General features: G+C 39.2%; 2 protein-coding genes across 2 annotated transcripts; one reads left to right on the forward strand and one right to left on the reverse strand.

The window, feature by feature from the left end:
• The first annotated feature begins 80 nt into the window (after window positions 1-80).
• LOC137980847 (uncharacterized) lies at window positions 81-9,382 on the forward strand. The gene is made up of 6 exons (XM_068828257.1): window positions 81-583; window positions 1,375-2,214; window positions 2,829-3,098; window positions 3,413-3,876; window positions 4,252-5,260; window positions 8,076-9,382. Exons 1-6 carry the CDS (start codon window positions 269-271, stop codon window positions 8,895-8,897), a joined length of 3,720 nt encoding a protein of 1,239 aa, XP_068684358.1. The 5' UTR covers window positions 81-268; the 3' UTR covers window positions 8,898-9,382.
• Window positions 9,383-9,921: 539 nt separating this feature from the next.
• LOC137979240 (ATP-dependent helicase wrn-1-like) lies at window positions 9,922-13,121 on the reverse strand. Its single transcript, XM_068826447.1, has 2 exons — window positions 12,447-13,121; window positions 9,922-11,897 (listed from the first exon to the last, which is right to left on the reverse strand). The coding sequence occupies exons 1-2, from the start codon at window positions 12,956-12,958 to the stop codon at window positions 10,709-10,711; spliced, it is 1,701 nt and encodes a 566-aa protein (XP_068682548.1). The 5' UTR covers window positions 12,959-13,121; the 3' UTR covers window positions 9,922-10,708.
• Between the last annotated feature and the right edge of the window lie 5,643 nt (window positions 13,122-18,764).

Genomic DNA, 18,764 nt, shown 5'->3' on the forward strand with positions numbered 1-18,764 from the left:
TAAAATCTTTTTATAATTTCTGATAATAAAAAAAGCCTTTGCTTGAAAAGAATTATATCAAGAAATATTCTTTTGTTTTCTTGCATGCTTTCAATAGATAAACATCAATTATCCTTCTGGCCCGAGAAAAGTTAAACTGTCTAAGTCTGACCAGAAAACTGCCACTATAGTCAAGTACATTGCACTAGGACTTCCCAAATTGGCCTTGGCAGCCTTACTGAAGACATCAACAGGCATCATTGAAGCCAAGAAGTTGTTGTTCAAGAAAATGGAGGAGGAACTTATGGGCCTTACATCAATAAAGGAACCTAGTGTTCTTAGGCAAAGCCGTCATGACTTGTTACCATCCTTCAAGATGGCTGATTTTGGTGAGGAGTTGAAGGCAAAAGCTCCTTTAACAACTGAGTTGCTCAACAGCCTTTGTGTCTCGAAGTCAAAAAAACGCAAGCAGGAGAATGGGAAGCAAGTTAATACTGTCATTGCTACCATTGCTGCAATCATGCTTCAAAACCGATGTCCACAGATGTCAGCCCTGGCATACCGCATTGGTTTGATACTACGCTTTTCTGGGGCAGGGCAAATGGTAAGTATTGAGCTTATAATTATCCTGGTTTTACCTGTCACTGAATTCCCACCCTATATTCTTAGGGAATTTTAATGGTATGTGCTGATCACTTAAACAAGTTCTCTGTTGGTTGGATTGCTATGCTCACTCCTCCTAGAGATGGCTCAATGAACCTATACTTAGAAAAGATACATTTAATTCCTATTTTGGAAATACCATCATTTAAATACCTGTACCACCAACATGTATTCAAGAGTAATAACAATAATAATAATAATAATAATAATAATAATAATAATAATAATAATAATAATAATAATAATAATAATTATATTATTAATAATATTAATATTAATAATAATTTTTTTTAAAGTTTTTTAATGAAAATACTAATCTTTATTAAAGACTTCACAAGACTTATGTAATGAGTAATATTAATAATAATAATAATAATAATAATAATAATAATAATAATAATCATTGTAATAATAATAATAATAGTAATAATAACAATAACAATATTAAAATAATATTTTAATGGTAAAATAGAGTAACTCAGGTTTTTAAAGAAGGTAAATACATTATGATTTCTCATAGACTGTTGGTAGTGAGTAGCAAGTGATTTCTCTTTACACAGTAGGAGAATATGACTGATTCTGTCCCTTATTCTGCAATGGAGAAGTTGAAAGTGAAATCTTTTAATGATTTTTGTGATCGATCGGTTAGGGCTTCATATCTGTATTACAGCTGTAATTTGATGCATTACTTAGTAATAAAATTCCAGTTCTCTGTTAACTGTATTTTTTAAGGGTTTGCAACTTATGACAGCCCATGGCATTACAGTCCATCCCACACAGCTAACAGCAAAGGCAAAGGAAATGGGAAAGGACCACGATAAGACTCTCTTGCAATGGAAGGGCACCATCGAGCAACATAAGGACACTGTGCAGTGTCTCGAGATTATAAAACAATGTCTACAGAGCCTAGAATATCTGCCAGAACTACCCAAAATTGGGCAGGTATGTTCCTACCTAATGACAAATGAACCGAGTGACTGTAGGATGATAGATGCAAGTGGTGTCTGTGGAGGTGCAGATACAATAGATGCTTCCTCAATAAACCTGGCATGTCTTTACAACCCAACCGATGTTGTGCACAGTATTGGAAGTAAGCTTTTGGAGAAGCAGATAAGCTCCAAGATGATCAAGGATACATGTGCTTTTGTTGCAAAATCAACAGAACAAGGTGATGATGCTTTGGATGCCATTAATAAGTCTATTGAGGTTGCAAAACACTCAGCCCCTAAAGGATTCCAGATCATTGGAGATAACCTGGACCTTCATATTAATGTCAGGCATATGGATAATTCTAACAAGAACAAGTCCCTTCATACATTTAACCTTGTTGCCATGGAGGATGTTGTTACTGGAGAAAATTTACCTGATGTGACTGAGAGGACTCTTGATGTGGTCCAAGTTCATGAGTTTCTGCCCTCCTTGGATGATGTAGAGAAGCTTAAGAAGGATCTAATTCCATTATGGACTCGTGTAATGGTTAAACAACTTTCAGCCTTTCGTTTCTTAAAGTCTGTTGTTGTGTACCACATACCACATGAGTACAGCAAAGCAATGAGATTACCTTCCAATCAGGTATCTTGTAAATGGACATAATATACTATTAAAGGGTTGCCCATAATAACTTTTATATGTAAATTGGGTTGAGATTCGCAAGTATAAATTGCTATCTGTGGTTGTTATTTGAGGAATCTGTGATCCCCTAAATTAGTTTTTCTTTTTGTTATGCCACTGCTAGCAGGAAAGCTATGTATAAGACGATCATACAAATTTAGGGACTCCCAGATTCCATGGAACTAAACACAGAAAGTGTTTGGTATTTGAAACTCAGAAATCTTGCCACTGCAAATTTCATTAGACCTTAAATGTTATTATGAGTCCAGGTTATGTAGCAAGATTTTCTGCTGTCATGTTAACAAGACTAGTACTGTGTGGTTCTATGCAGTTTCCAGACTTCCCCCACCAAGAGTATCTGGAAATTCCTGGGGGGTGGGGGGGGGGGGTATATGTTATAGCCAAGCTTGTAGAAGAAAAGTTCAAAGCTAAACTGAAATTTACCAGGGGAGGGGCACAAAACAATTTACCCCCTTTGGGTGGAGTATGATTTGAAATTTTTGGACACGACACATTTTACCACAATGATCACAGTGCAGTTTTTTGGGTCATTCAACGGTACTTATTTTTTACAGATACCTCTTGGTTGTCTTCCAAAAAATGAAAGCCTCAATGAGGACATGGTAGACATATTAGAACACCTCCATAGCAACTATGTGCCAATGTCACAAGTTAATGGTACCAAGACGCCTGCCGACTTTGTTTGCTTTGGTGGAGATCAACTCACAGAAGAGAGGTCAAGAAATATTCAGAAGGCACGTGCAGATGGCAGGAGTGTGGATGAGAAACTAGATGGCGTTTGGTGTAAGAATGAGGATTGGCATGGCATACGCATTGCTTACCAGGTGTGTTCATTTGTTGCGGATTTTTTCTGTTGGGGGGCGGGGAGGGGAATCTGTTATCAAACTCTTCCCTTTATTCAAATAATATTTTGGACTCACCAAAAAAAGAATCAGTGAAAATTTTGCATAATATTTCTTTTGGACAAAGACTAGTGGAGGAAGATCTACTGTAATATCCCTGTCTGACACAAATGATTCACTCCAAACTTCACAAAAATTATATTTAAAGGTTCTTGCGAGGGTTTAATAGGTGAGAGTTTTGTGGGTTGTAAGATCTAATGCTGATTTTGGTCTCCAACTATGTCATTTGTTTTCAGCTTGCTGTCAACATTCTGCGGAAGCCTAATTCAGTTATGGATTGGGGAACAATGGCGAGCAATGCAATCGTGGCTGGGAATTCCAATGCTCTTAGAGACCCCCTTGACCACTATGATTCAGTAAAAGAGTTCTTTGCAATAGAGTTGGATGCCTTCATTATTGCTGCAACCCTTAATCATTTTGGAATGGAAGGTATGGAAAGCATTCCAACGAAAAACATGATGCCTGATAATCTTAAGAATTCCAGCAAAGAAGCTCAAAGAAATTGGCTTCACAGGAAAGTAATTTCCATGCTTGAGAAGTTTGTAATGCCTGGAGTGTCTCGCCTTCCTAATCTTCTCGCAGCTTACAACCCTCGTCCTGACTTGCCCTGTCGTGGCCACGGTTGTACAAGAGTTTTCAAGTATGGCAAATGTCGTGTTAAGCATGAGAAAAAAGAGCATCAGTCTCAGTCACAAATGTTGTAACGCCGACGGAAATTTTTCCCTCCTCCCCTTTCAATGTTGATGTTTATGGGTTCCAATGCAAGAACTTTCCAGTAAACGCAACATTAGAACGACAAACGCAACATTGAAGGGAGGGAGGGAGGAGGAGTGCGTTATCAATAGCTTGGATGCGAGTTACGTGCTTTTCAAGAAAGTGTTACAACTATTTATGACCGAGGTTGTCTGAGTGTTGAATGACGCATTTCAGATAAGAAAATGCGCCATTACTAATGTGTTCTGTAACGGTTGTTTTGTGGGACTTTCGCAATGAAACGAAGTTTAAGCACGTTTCTTTACTTATAAAATTGCTATAAAGAGTTGGTTTGTTGCTAAGAAGGAATAATATTCTACAGAATTACGAGAGAAAAGCGCTGCACTAGTGTAATGGCCTTTAAACACTGTATCGATAATGTGACACGGGCAAGAGCTTTTTACTTAAGCCGGGTTAAACGACTTGCTGTTCGTAAAGTTGCTGATTTATGTGGTATTTCAACAGCAAGTGTTGTAAGAATTTCCAAAGCAAATAGAAGCGCTCCCTCGCGTTTACGAAGTTCCTCGAAAAGAGGCCGTAAGTTCAAGCTAAGTGAACGACAAAGAAGGCACCTGATTCGCTGTCTCAGGGTCCTACGAAAAAGAGACGGGACTTTCACCTGTAAAAGATTAATGGAGGAGGCCGGAATTAAAGAAAGTGATGTTTCAACGAGGACAGTTACACGTTACCTAAATTCAGCAGGGTATTTTTATTTGCAGACAAGGAAGAAAGGACTTATGACCGAAGATGATCATAAGAAAAGAGTGGCTTTTGCTAAACTCATGCAGAGAAACTTCAGTGCGGATGTTTGGAAAAAAGAAATTGCGTTCTACTTGGACGGAACATCCATCGCATATAAGAGGAATCCTTTTGATCAAGCTATCGCACCTCAAGGACGAGTATGGAGAAAAAAAAGCGAGGGCCTTGCTCATGGATGCATTACGAAGGGTCGAAAGGAGGGAACTGGGGGCAAAGTCTTAAGGCTTATAGTCGCTATATCCTATGACAAGGGAGTAATTTGCTGTGAGCCTTATGAACACATGACAGGTAGCTACTTCGCCACATTCGTTGCTGAACACTTTGATCGATTGTTTGAGTTGGCTGGAAAAGGTGTCAGTCGCCTATGGATGCAGGATGGAGATCCTTGTCAAAATTCTGCATTAGCAAAAGCGGCAATTGAGCGTGTAAATAGCACCGTCATCAAACTTCCACCACGAAGCGCAGACTTACATGTTATCGAAAACGTTTTTGCTATTGTTAATAGGCACCTTCGAAAACAAGCAAGGGATCGCAAAATAAGACGTGAAACGTTTGAAGAGTTTAAAGCTCGTGTAATAGATACGTTTTTCACCCTGCCGATAGTAACTGTAAATAGGTTGATAGACTCTATACCAAAAAGAATGACCAGTGTCATCAGAAAGAGGGGTGGCCGTATCAAGTATTAGTTAATACTCATTTTAAAGCTCTATAGCGGACAACTGTAATGTTTTTTTTTGTGTGTGTGCGTGTGTAAGTACAGTGTTACACCGGTGGGAAATGTAAAAAAGCTTGTTGCTGTTGTCATTTTCCGCGTTAAATAACGTTGCAACTACTAATTTCAACGATGTATCTCTACTTTTTACTAAACAATCAATTGTCTCTTTGTTTTACTTTGTATAATGTATTTAAAGCATAGCTCTTCAAAAAAAAGTTGATATTTACCGGTACTTTTTCTTAGATAAAGGACTGGAATCCATTGACGTGTATAAATTGCTTGTGTAAACAATCAACATCACCCTTGTGATCACGGTACACCATGATCATTTCTTGCAAAAGTACTTTAAATCTGTCTTATCTGCCTTTTTTTGTACTTGACAATAAGCACTAGAACACAACTTAACTATAGTGAGATTTTCAAGCAATTAGCAGTTTTTTGTCCTCAAAATTTCTACGGTACACCATGGTGATCCGTTGTCGGTAAATTAATTACAGTCTACTAAAATTATTTAGCAATGACGGATCACCATGGTGTACCGTAGCAAATAAGTCTAAGGAAGGCGCTGTTGTGATTTCTATTATTTCTGGTTACACATAGTAACTACTACAATAGTTTAGTACGATTAAACGTCCTAGTTTTTACCAAATACAACGCTAAAATGAAGAAAAAGGATGGTGATCCGTGATCGGTACACACTCACATGTAACCATAATTAAATTAACAAGAGGCAGAGTTTAGGCCTGGGGATAGACAAGTTCAGCAAAACAGCGTGGACAAGGTGGAACTTGCAGTTGTTCTGCCTCAGTAATCTGTGAGCTGAATGCAAACACTCGCCAACGAACACGCATCATTTCAGTCTCTCTTTCATCCAGCACACCAGCACGGACAAAGGAAATTTCCTCCTTGGCGGTACAAAAGATGGGCGTATCCCCTTTCAAGGAAAAATCACATCTGTAATGGGTCTTGGGTGCTGGCAGGTGAACCTCATGGCCTTCCAATAGCAATAGCAAATCATGCCATGGGATGATGTTGGCGGACCATCTGAAATCATTTAGAAATAAAACTTCCGCCTCTTCTGCACCTACCCATGCGAAGGTTGTGCTGGCCGGGTTGCAAAATGTGTTGTAAATGCTTGTAAGAGGATTTAAAAGAAAAGTTTTTCCACAATTAGACGGGCCTTTCAAATACAAGTTGCGGTATTTCCCTCTTCCCTTGTCAAGAAGATTTCTGATAGCCTCTGAAAATTCGTCCCCGGCTATGTTATTTCGCTCCAAAAGATTTCGCGCCATTTGCAACCAACGACGGTCACAACCTACAACGCATTCCTTTCCGAGCTGACTGTACAAAATCTCCGCTCTACTCTTTTCGCTGCGCTCCATCTTTCCTTCTGCTTCTTCTAATTCCCAACCTACACTGAGGGCCTCATCAACCGCCTTTGCTCCCCTATTCGCTATAAACTCCGCAAGGTCTGTTTTGCCTTCCCTTTTTTGATTATTTGCGTAGGCAAGAAGCTGCAACCGTGTGCGAATTCCCTTTTCAACGACAATTTGTGACACTTCAAAAATGCTCAGTCTTTTCCGCCCTTTTCTACTTTTTCCTTTACTACTGGCATTACCTTCCGAGGAGCTTTTCCGTGATAGAGCTCTACTAGCTGCAGACGTACATGGTTCCGAGAAGTTTGACAAGTCCGGATGACTTTCAGACTGTATGAAATGTGCATCCTCCTTAGTTGTGTAACGCCAGGCCGAGTAATAATTGCAATGTTTATCACTAAAATTTACTTTTACACGATGCCTTTCTTCTAAAAAATTGCGAATTTTTAGCCAACGACGTCTAGCACTTAACTTCACAGCCATGTGATAATGAATGCCACCATCCCTATGTCCTTCTTGGCTACACACCCATTGCACCACTTCGATACGACTAGAAGGATCAGCGTTTGAAAAACTGTCCAAAACAATTCTTGAAAATTCTTCCCATGTAGGAACAATTTCAAGATCGGCTTGACTGTAAGTTATCAAATACACAAATCGTACTTGACGGGAATTCAGTGTTCGAAGTCGCACAGGCCTTTCCCCTAACCCACCTGCTGCCGCACTGCAACCACCGCAGTCTTCCGCCATAACATTAACTGATCGCCTCCTTTATCTGTATTCCGCTGGATGTACAAATTGACTTCGAACCTTTTCAAACACTCCTTTACAGCTACCGATCTACTTTTTTAATAGCAGTTTCCCTTTCTGATAGACGCATCATCTCTCAAAATATCATTGACTAATGTTGACTTTATTTAATTGCTTCTGCAAACACAGATAACAACAGTATTAACACACAAAAACCAGCCTTTCACCAAAAAATTCTGTACATCTTTTTAAGTTTCCTCCAAGACCATTAATACTATTGCCCAAAGTGTATTTGGCGACAAATAGGTACCGTCTTCACATATCTTACAGCCCTACAACAATAATTTCACAATACACTGTCCACGGTCGTCACATCACGTCGCACACATGAAAACACTTAACAGTGACAAATACAGTCTCAGTCACAAATGTTGTAACGCCGACGGAAATTTTTCCCTCCTCCCCTTTCAATGTTGATGTTTATGGGTTCCAATGCAAGAACTTTCAAGTAAACGCAACATTAGAACGACAAACGCAACATTGAAGGGAGGGAGGGAGGAGGAGTGCGTTATCAATAGCTTGGATGCGAGTTACGTGCTTTTCAAGAAAGTGTTACAACTATTTATGACCGAGGTTGATGGCCTCACAGTAGCGGATGAGGATGCAACATCTGAAAGTAAAGTGGACGACAAGGGGACAGAGGACTATGTGTACAATTATGGTTGCCTCCACCTCAGCATTGGTCTTCTCCTTAGGAGTGCAGATGACTCTGTAAAAGAAGGTGATGGTGAACGGCTCTTGAGGGTGTGGAATTTTCTCACTGTTTTTTACCGGGTAAACAACCACAGCAAATATGCATTAGCTGCTCTCCGTCTCAAGGCATCTCAGCTTGGCTTGCTTACTCCAAGAGAGGCACATAGACTGAAGTGGAACCGTTTTGCCTCTCGAAAGGGAGGGCAAGGTAAATGCATATCTAGGGACCTTCTGGTAGAACAGGTAAATATGGTGTCAAAGGAATGTATCCGTGAGATGGGTGCACCTAACATAAACAGCAGCTCAATTGAATCTTCAACCAAAGCTACAGGGCCACTTCTAGGACTGCTGCAACAGTCTAAGCAAGACCTTGGACAGGGAACACGCAACACCCACCACACCAACAAAATCAAGCAGCAGACATTTGTTACTGTGTTAGAACAGGTTCACAAAAAATCAAATGTTTTCGACTTCAAGGCTGGTAGGAGGTATACTTGCTTTCCTGAGGTCAAAAATGATCTGTATGATGGGGTGAATGTCACAAGGCTGCACCGCTGGATTTGTCGCCATCGTAAAAAGTGGCATAGACAAAATCAAGCCTTTTACAAGATTTAATGGACCTCTTTAGCTTGAGCAGTTTGTTTACCGATTTCAGACCATGTGACATTCTCTGGGAGTTGTTCCTTTATCCATCTAAAAGTTATTCAATCATATACACATGACTATTTGAAAGTTTGAAAGCAATAAATCTCAAGAGCAATATCACATGGTCTGAAATGGGACAACAAACCACCCAAGCTAAAGAGCTCTATTCTTCGCATTGGTGAAAGGTTTCCATCAGAATTGTAATCTTTCATGGGGTATCACAATGACAATGCTAATCTGCAGTAAGGGTCCCACCCTTGAATTTCAGGGGTCCTCCACTGGGAGGTTATGGATAAAAACATGTGAATGACAATGCTGATTCAATTTGAGTAACATGCTACCTCAATGGATTACTTATGAAATTTGACTAATGCCACATCCAGCATAGTTGTTACTGAGTTCATACTTGTAGATTATCGAGAAATATGTACTACACTATGTAAATTCCATCACAAAAAATCTAAATTACCAAGCTTTAGAGTTTTATCACAAAAATTTAATATAAGGATTACCTGCTACTAACAACAGTCTCATAGCTTTAATATGGCAATTAAATAAATTCGTACACAGTTTGGATATCAATAATTTCAGCCAGTTTACAACAAATACATATCATTGATTCAAGCAAATTTGTAATATATTATATTGACTGCAAGGCGGACATGTTTAAACTCAGAAATTCCATTATCCAAGGTGGAAAGTGTAAATACTTTAAACAGTTTTAGTATATTACTGAAACTATAATTCTATTGTAAGCAAACATGAACACATAGCATAACAAAATACTGGTTATGATGTACACAAGGGCACCTCAATAAGGGGCAGTGTCATGAAGATGTTGCTGTTTTAGGCAATTCTGTGCTAAAATCATTACATTTATGTTTTAGAACAAAATAGTTCTGTAAAGCTATGACAGAGATATTTAATGAATATTTTCAGAGAGGGCTAGCTGTAATAAATTTATTGAGGACTTTGGAAGACGTACCATAGAAATTTGAAAAAAATAATTTGGCCAATTTTAAAAATAATAAGGCCACTGTATTCAAGTATCAATCCATTTCCATCCTTGCCATTCGTAGCGACAGGTGACAGGAAACAGTTTCATTACCTTCAAATAATCTTTAATAACAAAGCTATGCCATTAGTTTTGGAATTCAATTAACACGAAGACACCTAGCTTTTTATAGAGTTTCCAAATAGCATGACACTGCCCCTTTAAGGCCTCTGCTTTAAAATCTTCAGAAACTGTTTTTAGCAATTCCCAATAGGGGGACATGGGAATGGCAGGAGAGTGTGCACACCAGACACTGAAATCATTCATACAGTAATTATGACTTTTAGCAGTGTTAAAATGGTAGCTTTCACCCTGCATTAGCTAGAGTAAGAAAATATTGAACCATGCTGTGCAATAACCGATTGTACAAAAAAATTAATTCCCCTGGGCAGGTGGGAGGATAGTTCATTTGAAGAACCCTTCCCCTGGAATTACAGGTCCCCAAAACAACCCCTCTACTTAAATCCCATTCATCATAAACAGTTATGCCCATGGGGAAACTCTACATTATGACAGATTCCCAAATGCATTTGTCCTTACAACACATAACTATTCATTTCAATTAAAAAAAGTGCGAAAAAAGATAACCCAAAATAATTGGTCACCTTTTAATTAAAACCTTATCTACAGCCTCTTGAGTTGGAAACAAAGAAGTAATGAAGACTTAATGAAGAATAATAATTAGAAAAATGGTTGGTAAAATACGTGTTCTTTCTTTACATTAAGATTATTGAACACTGCCATTGTCATCAGAGCTGCTCTCACTGATGTTACTACAATATGCTGCACCAAGCAAAAGAGGATCATCTTCAAAATATGGCTCAAAATCCATTGTCATATAGGCACTTGCTTCAGATATGTCATTGAAAATGTCTTTTACAGCCAGAATTATGTCATTAGCCAGGTGTGGATTGAAAATGGGGAAATTTTCAATCAAATAATCTGCCAAAAATATATATTCTAGCTTACCAGCTAATTCCAGTATGAGATCTGAACCCAAAGTCTCGTAAGTTCCAAGTTTGTCAATGTCCTTAAGAAGCTCAATGAACAGTTCACGTTCCTCACTTTCTACTGTACGACTAAGCGATTCCAAAGGCAAACTTGTGTCCACATTCTCCTCCGCCTCGAGTTGCATGACACAGTCAGCTCCCTGGCACTTGCAAAGCTGGGTACAAAAGTCACAGCACTTATGCATGACATCCAAAGTAGCTTCTTTTTCTTTAAAATGTTTCAGTAGTTCCTTACGCCGGCAACTGGTAGCTTTTACATAGTCTCTCATTTCTTTGTCACAGTGAGCAAGATGATAGGGCTTGTAGTACAGAAAAGCAGCACATGCCCTGCCATCCCTACCTCCCCTCCCAATCTCTTGCACATAGCTTTCTACTTCTGTTGGTATACCGTAGTGAATGATAAGTTCAACATCAGGAATGTCAACACCCATGCCCAAAGCACAAGTGGCAACAACCAGCCGCATTTTGCTGTCTCTCTTTACAAATTCGTATAAGACATTCTTCTGAATTGACTCGGGGGTCTTACTGTGGAACATACCATATAGTTCGTTGTTTGGGAGGTTTTCCAAAAGGACTTCAAAAATGTCTCCACATGCAGTGATGGATCTGCAGTAAATGATGGTTTTTTTCATTTCACAGCCCTTGGATTTCAGGTCCTCGATCAGCGAGGCAAAGGTTTCATCCAGTTCCTCATTTCTATCAAGTTTTGATACACACAGTTTTATGTTTGACTTGTTTGGGCTAAGGTTTACAACCTTAGCACTCTTCATGTGCAGGTTCTTCATAATTTGGGATCTGATAGTTTTCCCTGCAGTGGCTGTAAGGCACAGAAATGGTTTTCTTGTAAACCCTCGCACATCACCCACTTTGCTGTAAGCTGCCCTGAATGGTGTGACACTTAGACCCCTAAAAAATAGGTGTTTCATTAGTACTGTGGTATATTGTTTTCGTGAAACGTGGCTAGCTTGTTACATTTATACAAACGGGGCATTTACTTAATTTTTTTTAATTGGCCTCTGATAGTAGGCAGAGCTTTCAAGGCAACACAAAATATTTTTTCCTGTGACACCCAAGGTTTCCTGCTAGCAGAGGCTCTTTCCATGGTGTTCACTTAGTGAATCCAAGGAAAAGAGCCTCTGCTAGCAGGGGACACAAAAGTGCGTGACACGCATAGCAATTTTTTTCCATTAGCAAAATTTGCAATTATCAATATGAATTTATAAAGGAATTTCTATCATGCTGATACCACCGAATATTTTGATGCGATATGCTTACACAATGAGAGGTAGCCACTTTCTGTCTGAACAAGTTTTCTTTCGGATTCTTCATTTGGTGAACACAAAATGATTTATAGGTACAGTGTATCTGCAATGTCTTGAAAAGTAACACGTGCTCAAGTTACTTTTCTGTCACAATATATCGCATCAAACATCGACAAACCGAGATTAGGCTTACCAGCTCACTACACAATGTGATTCGTCCACAACAATTCCAACCAACCGATCGTCCATTTTTACAAGGAACTGCTTGGATTGGATGTTTTCCAAGGTTTCCGGACTGCAGTAAACCACTTCAGCTTGATCGAGCTCCGTCCGTTTATCATCGTTGCCGAACAGCTCCTGCTCCATTTTAACGGCTTTGAGCTTGAGCCTTTGGCAGGACTCAAGCTGGTCAGATATGAGCGCATTTAGCGGTGAAACAACAACAACAAGTGGGTTCGATGGCAGAATTGGCACCTTTCCCGTTCGTGCAATAAGCACAGCAATCTGGTAGATGAGAGTTTTCCCATGCCCGGTCGGCAAGCACGCAAACGTGTCTCGCCCGTTTAAAAAATGAAACAAGGCCTTGAACTGCTCTTCACTCAATTTCTTTATCTTTCCATCGTCGAGGTTATCCAAAACAGAAGAAAGCAAACTTAATAACTCTTTACGACTGAACTCTTTCGAGGTCGCCGATGAGCACGCCATGTTTATAATGTGGGCTCAGAAAATAACAGCGGAATTATTATAAAGAAATGCGCGAGACGCAACGGGCTCAAGTTACGGTCAGCGAGCAATGCAAGGAGCATGCGTTCTAAATAGAGCCGTCCAAGATCGTGGACGGCGGTTAAATCAAAGCCCATTTAGACCCATGGCAGAGGTCTCTTTTCTCCCGTCAGCGAACACCAGGAAAAGAGCCTCTGCTAGCAGGGAATAGTTCTTCATGAGCCATTTTAAAAAGCCCTTAAATTCTGGGCCTTCAAAATCACAAGTGAGGACCCCAGATCCGTAGGTGGAGTTAAAATCTTCCAAAAAGTTTCCTTGGCCACCAGCAAGAGCATGCTGTATCCTGAAGTAACATATCCTGTGAAGAATTAATTTTAATATCTAGATTCAGCCCAGCCAAAAAGTGGAGCTCCCTTTTCTAACCCCAGGAAACAATATAGTGTACATGGAAATAATTATGTGAAAATATTGAAGGGCTGCAGCCAGGATGAAACGTAGTTAAAATTGAAAAACGATCTCTGGCTAAAATGATTAAAAACTACGAGCTTTCGACTGCCCGAACTGCAGTCCTCGACGGGTAAAATGAATGATAAGAAATCGATGAGAAAATTTAAATAAAAGCGTACATTGCAAGATGATGAGAATGTAGAAAATTATGAATATTTGTTAAAAAGAATGTTGTATTGTCCAGGTAAAGGGCACGAATTGTTATCTGCGTTAGGTGTCACTGTGGTATGCGACGCTTCTAATGTTTTTCTCATTTTAAAAGTGCCTTTGTTAATAACTGACGCATTTTCAAAATCGATGGCGTGGTTGTTGGACCAAGCGTGATTAGCAATTCTAGAGCCTTTGGCCGCAGTTTTGGTGTTTCTTAAATGTTCTTTTTTTCGTGTATTAAAACCTCTACCGGTTTCTCCAATATAACACCATTCTTTTTAACAAATATTCATAATTTTCTACATTCTCATCATTTTGCAATGTACGTTTTTATTTAAATTTTCCCATCGATTTCTCATCATTGATTTTACCTGTCGAAGACTGCAGTTCGGGCAGTCGAAAGCTCGTAGTTTTTAATCATTTTAGGCAGAGATGGTTTTTTAAAGGAAATAATTATGTTTCTGCATAAAGTACAAATTTAATCATGATTATTACTGTATACAGTTTACAGTGATCAAACAGATCAAACATCTCTGAGCTGACAGCAGCTTAAACAAACAAGCTCTGCCAACAATAACCAAAAATTTCTCCTGCCTCCCAAAATAGATTTCCCAAAAAATCTTATCCATGGTGTTCCACTGGCGAGCTTCGCGCGCCTGACCTTTTGGGCGTTTTCCATTTACACAAAATTTCCGGAAATTTCCATCGGGTGAAAAACGTGTTCCATTTAACCAGAAACCTATAAGGGTTGAAACGTGTAACGGTCCCTTGTTTGCTGGGAAACAAGCTTCTGGATATTCAATTTGCTAAGTACCATATTTGGAACAACAATAGCGAGGGGTTTCCAAATATGGTACGTAGCACTGAAACATTCAACCAATCGGTTCGCACTGAATATTTTCGGAAGCTGTGAACGCGTGTTACACGTTTCAACCCTTATGGGTTTCTGATTTAACTCAGGTCCATTTGCCACCCAGTGATTGCGATTTTACATGCCAAAATTTAAAAATCTGTCCGTGAATAGCCTGGAAGTAGTGAGACCTTTCAAAAGTTGTAAATGGAACATTCATTTCCATCAGAAAGTTTCCAACGGGAAAACAGGACTTCCAGTGACAACAGTGAAATTTGCACAGAAATCCTCTCTGTGGCCCCACATCGATATGCTTCAGAATTTCCATAGAGAAGCTTGCCTTTTCCACATAATCTACACGTCCATTCTTACCCTCTGCATTTATACCCATGTCTTTAGTGTTGATGACAAAATGGTAGGCTGCCGTGGACATTTAGATTGCCGTTTTTCTCGAGATAAGATTGCTTCTACAGCTAGTGTCTACTATAGAGATTAGCACTACGTATTCTGAGGATTTACCGTGAGATCAAAACACTTACAGCAAATTTCCCGCACTTTTCAATTGTTGAGCTGAAAAAGGACAAAAAAACCTTTTAAGGAAATAGGGGATTTTCTGCTCAGTGGGTGTTAGGCAGACCTTGACCTCCACAACAAGGGGCCATTGTTTGAGGTCGCACCACGGGTAACATGGCGGGAAACTTTGTGATAAGCGACCTTTAGATTGGAGTACGAGGATGACTACGAGTACGAGTTTTCCATACTGAGCACGCCCTTTAGGTTTGGAGGGCGAAAATTTTCGAATTGCGCGTGCTCAGAACTTGAAATTCGTACTCGTAGTCGTCCTCCTACTTCAATCTTTTAACTCCATGTTCAAGGTCGAGTCCGCCTTTTCATCTAGGGTCGAGAGTTGAGGGTCGAGGGTAATTTGTCGAGTGTCGAGGGTAAATTGTAGAGTCCCTTTTTACAGAAAAAGTTCTTAAGAAGGAATTCAACTGTGATGATACAGAATGAAAAGTAAAAATATAATCACAGTTGATCGCGATTCTTCTCAGCTTATCTTTGTTTTGTTTAATCAATGTGCCCTACGTTTCCTGTAGGCATACATTCTTATCTCCTTCCGTGCTATTTCCCGAAGAGTGGAACAAAGCTGCACTCGTCTCTCATATGCCCTTTATTAACCTCATATGCTCTTCGTTTTCATGATGTTTTCTGTATTCAGATGTGTCAACCATTTTAAAAGCAATGAATCTGGTAGACCATTTAAGGGAAATATACCCCACCACATTATATAACCCTTTATCTTGTGTGTAATCGGTTTTGTCACTATTTCAGGATTGTGTCAGTTCCCATCGCATGTTAGAAATGTACAATACAATACAATACAACATAAAGAATGTTGTATTGTATTGTACATTTCTAACATGCGATGGGAACTGACAAATAGTAATAGTCGATCCGTGCGCACATTTACCGACCGATTGCCTTATAGAGGTCTTTTAGCGAAAAAGCAATATTATTCTTGAAACCATTTATTTTCTACAAGAATTCAAAATTTGTCAAGGGAGTTATATTCTCAAGTTGTCAGTAGTGATAGTGATGCATACATAGTTGGGCCAAGAACAGGCTATTACTGGCTATGCTTCATCTTAAAAACGTTTCTGAGTTTTTTGCATCTCATGATGCTGTGTTATATAACGGCAATGATCTCTTTCCAAACTGATCAAGGTGGTGTGCCTATTTTTCGGTATATAGGATGCGAGGTAAAAACTTGGCTTTTGTACAATACAAAAATTTTGAATTATCAACGGAGTTGATAATGTAAATTGGCCACCATACAGAGATTCTAAAAGGTGACATTTCGAGCGTTAGCCCTTGTTCCACTAGACAATTTACCCACGGGAGACTGTCACTTTACCCAAGGGAAGTCCATATTTGTGTGTAACCTCATTACTAAATAGATAGATAGCTTATTTACGGCTAATAACCTTGCAGCCCTTAGGCTGAATTGGGTTATTCCAGAAAAAATCCACACCCCCCCCCCCCAACGAATGGGGTCGTTTTTTAACCCCCCCTCTCACCTGGATTTCCTGAAGCCCAAGACCCCCCCTCCTGTCTGGATTTCCAAGACAAAAGACCCCCCCTCCTGCCTGGATTTCCGGGAAAAATATTACGCTTAAATTTAATTTATTTTTAATACAAAATACGCACAATCACGTATAGAAGATGTTCTTTTTCAATTCCTAAAGCTTTGGCTAAATTATGTTGTGTGGAACTAAGAAAAGAAAGGAGCAAAAGGCCTTGCACACGGTATTGGTGGTCAAGGCCGTTCCAAAATACGTAACGCTAAATAAAGCGCTGGATTTTAAGATTACAACGTTACTGTAAAAATCTAAAAACAGAAATGGAAAGTAAATTTCATGTGCATTTAGCTGGTAAAAAGAAAGCTTCAAAATATCTTTCTGTTTTCAATTAACAACAAAATAAAAAACCCGCACTTGAAATCAGCGAGGAAAACAGCAGTGAACGCGATTGAGATGTTTGCGTAAATATTTTCTTTCTCTCAAGAAATTGCCCAAGAACATTAAAAATGTAGGTGCACATTAGTTGGACAATACCCTGGGAAACATTCATCCACAGACAGTTAGTACTTTTAGAGTAATAGTGGTAGAACTAGCGTTACGCTACTAGTTTTTGCACTAAATTTTTAACCATCACGCCAAAATTGAATTTTTCGTTTCGCCTAGCGTTCAAATGGTTTGATCTATGGTTTGCTTCGTATCGTTTGAATCGTTTCGATGGTTTGTAAAACACTTGGTTTCCTTCGTTTTAATCGTTCCTCTCAAATATTTCTTTCGTACATAACCCAAAATACACGCTAAAATTCCAGTTTTGAAAATTGCAAAGCCGTGAAAAGCGCCAAAACAAAACAATTACCTCGTTCTGCTTCACTGAACAAAGTTTGGTTGCCTAGCACCTGACAATTTTTACTCAGGACGTGACTAATTCTCTCACGCAAAGTACAAACTTTGAAAAGCTCAAAACCTTTGAAACCTTCGAAGCGCTTTAAACCTTTTCTTTCCATCCTTTGATGCCACGAACCAAACGAACAATAGAAAGTTTGAAACGATAGAAATGATAGAAACGATGTTAAAAGTGCGATGTTTCGGATAAAAATGTAACGCGCCGGACGAAAAATTTTCCGATTCCACCAACTTTGTCTTGGTGCTGTGTGCTAACAAAGCAAAATAAATGCAAGGCAAGTATTAAAATAAACAGTAGACATAATAGACAAGCGTTTGTTTTCCCTTTTATTCCAGATAAATACTTTGTAGCAAAGAAATAACAGCTAAAAGTCGGGTATTGTCGATAACGAGCGTTTGACAGCCAATACCGTGCGCAAGGCCAAAAATGCTAAAAACGCGAACGAGTGTTTATACACTCTTAGCTCATAAAAATTAATTGCCCTTGTTCTTTCTTTGCTCTTTGCGCTTTCTTTGTTCTTTCTTTGTATCATTACATGAAACAACGGTGGCACGCTGGGTCTGGGTATGAGTAAAAATGTGTCAGGCGTTTCAAACTCTTCGTTGCAATATTGTTGCGACGGCTCTTTCTTTAGTATCTTGTTCGCGTTTTCTGCTATAAAAGGACCTGCAAAGGAACTTAGATTATCATTTATGTCAGGTGACAAATATGTGAACAAACTATTACTACTATTTTCAGGGTCTGAGAGCGCTAAACTGTCACCGAACTAAACGTTCGAATCTCGTGAACTATCAGTTGAGATGACCCCTGCAGAAGACTTTTTCAAGTTCAACCCCCCCTCCTGCCTGGATTTCCAGGGTCCTTGACCCCCCCTCCCGCGAGAATTTCCAGAATCCCATCCGTCGGGGGGAAGACACTTGATAACATAATAAATTATAATAAATTATGATGAAACAAATATTTTATTTCGCTATTTTACACTAAAAATTGCTGCTTGTTAGCACGATTGGACATAGCAGTAATAAAAGTCTCTTTAAAACGATTTTGCGTGAAATCGCGAGAGCTCATATTATAATGACTCTGATGTCTAGGTGGCAATAGGTTATTCAGTTGATTGTTATCCACGATATTTCTAAAGTCTGGTACATTGGTCTTTTTTTTTTCTGACGCAGAGTGTTATTTCAAAGGTTGGTAAGCTTTGTCTATAAGATAGTTGAGGCGATAAAATTGACAACCACCCTTTTCTGCACTCACTCAAGATCATTACTTAAATATTCAGGTAGACTGTGGTGAAAAAAC

Source organism: Montipora foliosa, chromosome 12 (genome assembly GCF_036669935.1).
Source record: "Montipora foliosa isolate CH-2021 chromosome 12, ASM3666993v2, whole genome shotgun sequence".
Taxonomy (NCBI): Eukaryota; Metazoa; Cnidaria; class Anthozoa; order Scleractinia; family Acroporidae; genus Montipora; species Montipora foliosa.